The sequence below is a fragment of the Bos mutus genome, chromosome 15 (assembly GCF_027580195.1).
Source record: "Bos mutus isolate GX-2022 chromosome 15, NWIPB_WYAK_1.1, whole genome shotgun sequence".
NCBI lineage: Eukaryota > Metazoa > Chordata > Mammalia > Artiodactyla > Bovidae > Bos > Bos mutus.
Genome location: NC_091631.1, coordinates 1,372,252 through 1,381,733, shown reverse-complemented (window position 1 = coordinate 1,381,733; position 9,482 = coordinate 1,372,252). Strand labels below are relative to the sequence as shown.

At 39.5% G+C, this 9,482-nt stretch overlaps 1 protein-coding gene across 1 annotated transcript; it reads right to left on the bottom strand.

Moving 5' to 3' along the window:
- Positions 1-5,992: 5,992 nt before the first annotated feature.
- LOC102272696 (olfactory receptor 5AN1) lies at positions 5,993-6,934 on the bottom strand. Its single transcript, XM_005905490.2, has one exon. The coding sequence runs from the start codon at positions 6,929-6,931 to the stop codon at positions 5,993-5,995; it is 939 nt and encodes a 312-aa protein (XP_005905552.2). The 5' UTR covers positions 6,932-6,934.
- Between the last annotated feature and the right edge of the window lie 2,548 nt (positions 6,935-9,482).

Here is a 9,482-nt window from a genome sequence, read left to right as displayed (position 1 = left end):
TGCATTCAATTTCCAGGTGAGGACCTGAAGCCAGTGCAGCTAAGGGATTTGCTCAAGATAACATAACCAGTTGGTAAATTGCATGAAAAACCATAAACGTGTCCTTTCTGTTTACAAAGCACTTTATTTTAGATATATGCATACACATATTTTTTCAATTGCCTTAACTGAATCAATCATCATAGCAGCCCCGTGAGGCAGTCAAGATGATGCCATTTTCTATGCATAAGTGAGGAAATCAAGGCAATAAGGAACAAAAAATTAATAGATGACAAGGCCACGAATTACTGTGGTTACAACAATGAGCATTGATATCAGCAAATCTGAGTTCATATCATCTTTTAGACTTGAGGAGTTCATAATCTTCAGCAAATTAACCTCCTAAGCCTCAGAACTGTCACCGCAGTGTTATCATGGAGCTGACAATAGTAGCTATTTCATAGAGTAGCTCTTCATGTGTGTGGATGTGTGCTTAATCACACAAGATTTTTTTCAAAGCAAGATACATTATATAAAGATAAGAAAAGCAATAGAAAAATTAATAAAATCAAAGATAATTTTCAGAGGGATAACAAAGTGACAAAGCTTTATATAGACTGAGAAAATGAGAGAAATTAACCCTGAACTTAACCCTAAATGAACCTATGAGCCATGCCATGTGGAGCCAGCCAAGAATGACAGGTCATGGTGGAGAGGTCTGACAGAATGTGGTCCACTGGAGAAGGGAATGGCAAGCCAAACTTCAGTATTCTTGCCTTGAGAATCCCATGAACAGTGTGAAAAGGCAAAAAGACAGGACACTGAAAGATGAACTCCCCAGGTCAGTAGGTGTCAATATGGAGATCAGTGGAGAAATAACTCCAGAAAGAATGAAGAGATGGAGCCAAAGCAAAAACAACATATAGTTGTGGATGTAACTTGTGATGGAAGTAAAGTCCAATGCTGTAAAGAGTAATATTGCATAGGAACCTGGAATGTTAGGTCCATGAAGCAAGGCAAATTAGAAGTGATCAAAAAGGAGATGGCAAGGGTGAACATTGGCATTTTATGAATCAGCGAACTAAAATGGACCAGAATGGGTGAATTTAACTCAGATGACCATTGTATCTACTGCTAAGTCGCTTCAGTCATGTCCGACTCTGTGCAACCCCATAGACGGCAGCCCACCAGGCTCCCCCGTCCCTGGGATTCTCCAGGCAAGAACACTGGAGTGGGTTGCCATTTCCTTCTCCAATGCATGAAAGTGAAAAGTGAAAGTGAAGTCGTTCAGTCGTGTCCGACCCTCAGCGACCCCATGGACTGCAGCCTACCAGGCTCCTCCGTCCATGGTATTTTCCAGGCAAGAGTACTGGAGTGGGGGTGCCATTGCCTTCTCCATTGTATTGTATCTACTACTGCGGCCAGGAATCCCTTAGAAGAAATGGAGTGGCCATCATGGTCAACAAAAGAGTCTGAAATGCAGTACTTGGATGCAATCTCAAAAACGACAGAATGACCTCTGTTCATTTCCAAGGCAAACCATTCAATATCATGGTAATTCCAGTCTATGCCCCAACCAGTAATGCTGAAGAAGCTGAAGTTGAACGGTTCTATGCAGACCTACAAGACCTTCTAGAACTAACACCCAAAAAAGATGCTTTTTTTCATTATAGGGGACTGGAATGCAAAAGTAGGAAGTCAAGAAACACCTGGAGTAACAGGCAAATTTGGCCTTGGAGTACAGAATGAAGCAGGGCAAAGACTAATAAGAGTTTTGCCAGGAGAACGCCCTGGTCATAGCAAACACCCTCTTCCAGCAACACAAGAGAAGACTCTACACATGGACATCACCAGATGGCCGACACTAAAATCAGATTGATTATAGTCTTTGTAGCCAAAGATGGAGAAGCTCTATACAGTCAGCAAAAACAAGACTGGGAGCTGACTGTGGCTCAGATCATGAACTCTTTATTGCCAAATTCAGACTTAAATTAAAGAAAATATCAAAAACCACTAAACTATTGAGGTATGACCTAAATCAAATGCCTTATGACTATACAGTGGAAGTGACAAATAGATTCAAGGGATTAGATCTGATAGACAGAATGCCTGTAAAACTATGGATGGAGGTTCGTGACATTGTACAGGAGGCAGTGATCAAGACCATCTCTAAGAAAAAGAAATGCAAAAAGGCAAAATGGTTTTCTGAGGAGGCCTTAAAGTAGCTGAGAATAGAAGAGATGTGAAAGGCAATGGAGAAAAGCAAAGATATACCCACTTGACTGCAGAGTTTCAAAGAACAGCAAGGAGAGATAAGAAAGCCTTCCTCAGTGATCAGTGCAAAGAAATAGAAGAAAACAATAGAATGGGAAAGATTAGAGATCTCTTCAAGAAAATTAGAGAAACGAGGGAACATTTCATGCAAAGATGGGCACAATTAAGGACAGAAATGGTATCGACCTAAAAGAAGCAGAGGATATTAAGAAGAGGTAACAAGAATACACAGAAGAACTATACAAAAAAGATCTTCACGACCCAGATAATCATGATGGTGTGATCACTCACTTAGAGCCAAACATCCTGGAAAGTAAAGTCAAGTGGGCCTTAGGAAGCATCACTACAAACAAAGCTAGTGAATGTTATGGAATTCCAGCTGAGCTATTTCAAATCCTAAAAGATGATGTTGTGAAAGTGCTGTGCTCAATATGCCAGCAAATCTGGAAAACTCAGCAGTGGCCTCAGGACTGGGAAAGGTCAGTTTTCATTCCAATCCCAATGAAAGGCAATGACAAAGAATGCTCAAACTACCGCACAATTGCACTCATCTCACACAGTAGTAAAGTAATGCTCAAAATTCTCCAAGCCAGTCTTCAACAGTACATGAACCATAAACTTCCAGTTTTAGAAAAGGCAGAGGAACCAGAGATCAAATTGTCAACATCTGTTGGATTATCAAAAAAGCGAGAGAGTTTCCAGAAAAACAGCTATTTCTGCTTTATTGACTATGCCAAAGCCTTTGACTATGTGGAGCACAACAAACTGTGGAACATTCTTAAAGAGATGGGAATACCAGACCACCTGACCTGCCTCTGGAGAAACTGTATGCAAGTCAGGAAGCAACAGTTAGAACCAGACATGGAACAACAGACTGGTTCCAAATCGGGAAAGGAGTATGTCAAGGCTGTATGTTGTCACCCTGCTTATTTAACTTATATGCAGAACACATCATGAAAAATGCTGGGCTGGGTGAAGCACAAACTGGAATCAAGATTGCCAGGAGAAATATAATAACATCAGATATACAGATGACACCACCCTTATGGCAGAAAGTGAAGAAGAACTAAAGAGCCTATTGATGAAAGTGAAACAGGAGAGTGAAAAGGTTGGCTTAAAGCACAACATTCAGAAAACGAAGATCATGGCATCTGGTCCCATCACTTCATGGCAAATAGATGGGCAAACAGTGGAAACAGTGACAAAATTTATTTTTTTTGGCTCCAATATCACTGCAGATGGTGACTGCAGCCATGAAATTAAAAGACGCTTGCTCCTTGGAAGAAAAGTTATGACCAACCTGGACAGTGTATTTAAAAGCAGAGATATTACTTTGACAGCAAAGGTCTGTCTTTTTTCAAAGCTATGGTTTTTCCAGTGATCATGTATGGATGTGAGAGTTGGACTATGTATGGATGTGAGAGTTGGACTATAAAGAAAGCTGAGTGCCGAAGAATTGATGCTTTTGAACTGTGGTGTTGGAGACGAATCTTGAGAGTCCCTTGGACTGCAAGGAAATCCAACCAGTCCATCCTAAAGGAAATCAGTCCTGAATATTCATTGGAAAGACTGATGTTGAAAGTGAAACTCCAATCCTTTGGCCACCTGATGCGAAGAACCGACTCATTTAAAAAGGCTCTGATGCTGGGAAATATTGAAGACAGGAGGAGAAGGGGATGACAGAGGATGAGATGGTTGGATGGCATCACTGACTCAATGGACATGAGTTTGAGTAAACTCCAGGAGTTGGTGATGGACATAGAGGCCTGGAGTGCTTCAGTCCATGGGGTCGCAAAGAGTCCGACATGACTGAGTGACTGAACTGAACTGATACATTTGTCAAAACTCAGTGAATTGTAATTTTTTTTTTATTTTTTAGGAATTTATGTATTTGGCTGTTCTGGATCTTCGTTGCTGCACTCGGGCTTTTTCTAGTTGCCGTGAGTGGGGGCTACTCTCTCACTATGGGACATGGGCTTCTTATTGCAGGGAGTAATATGTACTTTATATCACTTTGTTGAAGTCTGGGAAATCTGGCAAGTCAACAGTCAGAAGACATCTTGTTCTTATTTTTAAACGGATCACAAGGACCACAAATTTACATCCTCCTACTGCAGATGAAAATTGGCCAGAGTTAAGAACCCTGCCTATCTTCAATCTATTTCCGCTTTTGCACCTTAAGTTTTCCTGGCAAATATCAGCATTAAAGTAACTCTAACCATTCTACTCCAACCATTATATCACACCATACAACCACAAGTTTCTGGGACATAAAATGTTGAACACAGATAAAAGAAAAGAATTTATACCAGCTTTTCATATTTGTTCTTGCTCTACAGTATGAAATATTTAGTAACTTTATTATGTCCATGGATTCTCACACAATTCTCATCACATTAAACATGTTTAGATGCTTGAAATAGCAGAAATTATTTGGTAGCATGATCACAATGTCTATGTCCAACAAGGGTGTGCTCAGCTGCATCTGATTCTGCAGTCCCATGCACTGTAGCCCACCAGGCTCCTCTGCTCATGTGATTTTTCCAGGCAAGTATACTGAAGTGGGTTGCCATTTCCTACTCCAAGGGATCTTGCAAACCCAGGGATCACATGTGTGTCTCTTGCATTTCCTGCATTGGCAGGCAGATTCTTTATCACTAGCACCACCTGGGAAGCCTGCAATCTAGGGTGAATTTTCCGAATTTAATGGGAGAGAGAGATTTGAGTCCTACAATATCAGAAATCTCTATTGACTGTGACATAGATTTTTAATATCATCCCCATGAGAACTCCCCATTCTACACTACAGGCAAGAAATTACATCATGGAACTCATGAGTAAATGGCACTGAAGAGAACACATGCTTCATTCCTTTCCTCTCTATAATTCACATCACCTCTGCCTTATTAGAGTGGTGGAGCTCAGGATAAACTCCCAAACTATTAGGTAATTGTCCCTGAGAAGGACTTACACAAACATAAGCTATGTCATATTCGTCTTTCCAGGAGGCACAATCAGGCCAATGAAGTGAAGTGAAGTGAAGTGAAAGTCGCTCAGTTGTGTCTGACTCTTTGTGACCCCCCATGGACTATAGAGTCCATGGACTTCTCCAGGCCAGGATACTGGAGTGGGTAGCCTTTCCCTTCTCCAGGGGATCTTCCCAAAACAGGGATCGAAACCATGTTTCCCACACTGCAGGCAGACTCTTCACCAGCTGAGTCACCAGGGAAGCCCAATCAGGCCAATAGTACATCTTGTTTCTGCCCAAAGGTATGTTCCCTCTCTGCATACATTCTCATCAGAAACACAGAACAAACACTGGCCACCACCACAGAATTGCATCAGAATATCTGGGAGATGAGGTTTAAACATTCCTGAGGCCTCTGTCAGCTATCCCTTCTTCAGGGTCAGAAGCCCGAGATGGAACAGGGCTCCCTCTCAGAAGCAAAAAAGAAGAAACAAGGCACTAAACTCCAGCGTTTCACAAATACTTGTGGATGTATCAATAGATGAGGAGGCCTCACTTAATGTAGGCAGAAAGTAATGAGGCCCTAGGATGTAAAAATACTGTTTGTGTAGCATGATCCAACTGTTGATCCATTTGGGGATATTATGTGTCAAATTAAGCTTTCTTGGTCCAAAAGCAGTATGACTTTTGTTATACTTCATTCATAAGAATGTTATTGTGTAAGGTGACTCTGATAGGAAAAATCCATCTGAAATCTCAGAATCTGTGGCCTCAGCAATACCTACTCTTCTTTTGCAACCTTCTCAAGGCATCTTTGATTTCTTGGTTCCTCAGACTGTATATCAAGGGATTCAACATGGGAATCAACACAGTGTAGAAGAATGACGCAAATCTGTCAAAGCTGGAGGAACCACCAGAGCTGGAACTCAAATAGACAAACATACCTGAGGTATAAAAGAGAGTGACTGCTGTCAGGTGGGAAGCACAGGTGTTGAAAGCCTTGGACCTGCCACTAGAGGTCGTGATCTTCATGATGGAGATGACAATGTAGACATAGGATATCATGATAACAGAAACATTTATTACCCCAAAGATCATTGTCAATAAAGCAGTAAAGAGTTGTACAAAAAAAGTGTCAGTGCAGGATAGAAGTAACAGCTGGGGCATGTCACAGAAAAAGTGGTTGATGACATTAGGCCCACAGAAGTGGAGCTGGAGCATGGCACACAATTGGAATACAGAAGCAGAGAGTCCAGCCAAGTAGGATCCCAGAACCATCCGACCACAGAGAGCAGGTGACATGATTGATGAATAGAGGAGTGGGTTACAAATGGCGGCATATCGGTCATAAGCCATGGCGGTCATGAGGCAAGACTCACTCAGCCCCATGGTGGAGAATACGAAATTCTGAATAACACAATCCACATAGGTGATAATTTGCCGCTCCTGGAAGAAGTCGTGGAGCATTTTGGGGGCTGTGGAGGTCACGTAGCAGATGTCCATGAAGGACAGATTACTGAGAAAGAAGTACATGGGGGTGTGGAGGTGGGAGTCCATTCTTATTAAGATGAGAAGCAACAGGTTCCAAGTCAGGGTCAAAATGTATATCACCAGGAATACGACAAAGAGCACTACTATGATTCTAGGAAAATCTGAGAATCCCAACAGGATAAAATGAGTGATCTCTGTGATATTTTCTCTCCTAATCATTGGTTTGATGCTCTTAAAATTCGAAGAGAGAAGAGAGGATGCACTGCTGAGTCGGGTGAGATGGTAGTATCACAAATCTCATATTTCCCCCCTTTGATCCCTGGAAAAGGGGAAATGCTTTACTGTCCTTGGAAAGACGTCAGCCTTTCATCTTGTCCAGAAGTAACGTCTCGGTGTTTCAGGTTCTCAATTATCTCATGAGGTAGATCTCATGAACATTAAAAGACATATTTAAAAAGCTGAAAAGCCACTACACTATTGTAAAGTAATTAGCTTCCAATTAAAAAAATAGATTACTTTTTAAAAATTCGAATAAAAAAAAACTTTGAAGTAAACCAGAAATTCTGTGATTGCTAGATGTAAATAAGAGATCATTGGTTAAAATACCGGGTTTTTAAGAGACCTCTGATAACTCAATGTATAACTGCTGCTTTATAATAACAAAGCATAAGTGCCTCATTCAGCATAAGTTTGAAATAGCTATTCTCTCCCAGATGGCCATCTGGAGAGATTTTTTAAACTTTCCTCTTTTACTCACAAGATAACTTGTAAAACTTTTAAAAGTATATTTAACACGGCAGCTCCTAAAAAGCTGGAAACTTATATCACGATTTATAAATTGGATATTTTGGTGGGACCCAGAAGATATGCTTATTTTCAAAACTGTAAATGAACTTGGAGAGTATTACACTTAGTGAAATAAGCCAGAGAGAGAAAGACAAATAATATATAATATCATTTACATGTGGAATCTAAAAAATAAAGAAAATGAATAAAAATAATAAAAAGACAGAAAAACAGTTACAGAGAACAAGCTGAGAGTTGCTGGCTGGGAGAGGGAAGCGAGTGGGGGCAAGGCCAAGGGGTGGAGTGAAGAGGCACAGACCGCTGTTCATAAAACAAACAAACCACAGGGATACATAGAGTATAACCAATATTCTATAATGATTATGGACTGACTATAACCTTCAAAAATTGTGAATCACCACATTGTACACTTGAAGTTTATATAATATTGCACATCAACTATACCTCAATAAAAAATGTGTCAGTCACAAAACCTAAGAGGAAGCCAGAAATTACCTCAAGACAAATGACAATGGCAATACAGCTTTTCAAAATCTATGGGATGCACCAAAAGCATTAAGTGAGAACTTCATAGAGATATAGGCCTTCTTTAGGAAAAAGGAAAAACCTAATGTACCACCTAAAAGAATTAGAAATAGAAGAATAAAGCCTAAAGTCAGCAGAAGGAATGAAATAATAAAGATCACATAAGAAATAGTAGAAAAAAATAGAAAAGACCAATAAAACCAAGAACCAGTTTTTGGAAAGATAAACAAAAATGACAAACCTTTAACCAGGATCACCAAGAAGAAAAGAGAGAGGACCCAACTAAACAAAATAGCAAATGAAAGAGGAGAAATAAAGTAAATCCCTTATATATAAACCTTCCAGTTGCAAACCTTCAAAGATGCAAACATTCATTTGCATGTCTAATCAGGTAAGTTAGTTCACGTATCTGGCATACACTGTCACATGCTTCCATCTTCTACAAGTGGGCTTCTGTGTACTTTACGATACAATACTGTGTAGGGTACAGTAGTATAATATCTTTATTTTAAGCCCACAGTGTCTGAAAGCAAGCATAGAGCCAGCAGTAATGTAGCTGGTAGACTATGGTACTTTTCAAGTTACTATATTGTAAGATTAAAAATGCTTTTTTGTGTATGTGTTTGTCTTTCATGTATTATTTGTGTGAAAAGTGTTATAAACATCTAAAAGTACCATACTACATAGCTGATTATGTTAGTTGGGTACCTAGGCTTATTTTGCTAGATTTATAAGCAAATTTGACCTGCAATGCCCTCTTGGTGTGGAACTCATGCGTATGTTTGTTGTTCAGTCACTCAGTCATATCTTGAGGACTAGCAATAAAAACCAATCCTACAGAGATATAAAAAAAATCATAAGCAAATACTGTGAAGTTATACACCAACAAATTGGACAGCCTAGAAGAAATGAAAATTTTGAGAAACGTATAACCTGGAAGACTGAGTCAAAAAGAAATAGACAATTTGAGCAAACTGATCACCAGTAGTGACATCGAATTTGTAAGAAAACTCCCACCAAAGTCCCAGACCAGAGAGCATCAGAGGGGAATTCTATCCACATATAAAGAAAAACTAATAACCATCTTTCCTAAGCTATTACAAATAACTGAATTGGGGAGAACACTCTCAAATTCATTCTATAAGGTCACTATTACCCTAAAGCCAAAATCAGGCAAAGACTTTAGAAAAATAAAAAATTAAAATACAGGCCAATACCTTTGATGAACAAGGATGCAAAAATTCTCAACAAATATTGACAAACAGAATCCAACAATTTATGAAAGAATCAAACACTATGATCAACTTGGATTTATTCCAGGGTCACAAGAATAGCTTAACACACACAAATCAATTAATGTAATATGCCATATTAACAAACAAATGGATAAAAATCATGTGATCCTCTCAACAGATGCAGAAAAAGCATTTGACAAAAT

Excerpts from the sequence above, each read along its gene's own strand:
- LOC102272696 (XM_005905490.2), bottom strand. The coding sequence starts at position 6,931 with ATGATTAGGAGAGAAAATATCACAGAGATCACTCATTTTATCCTGTTG.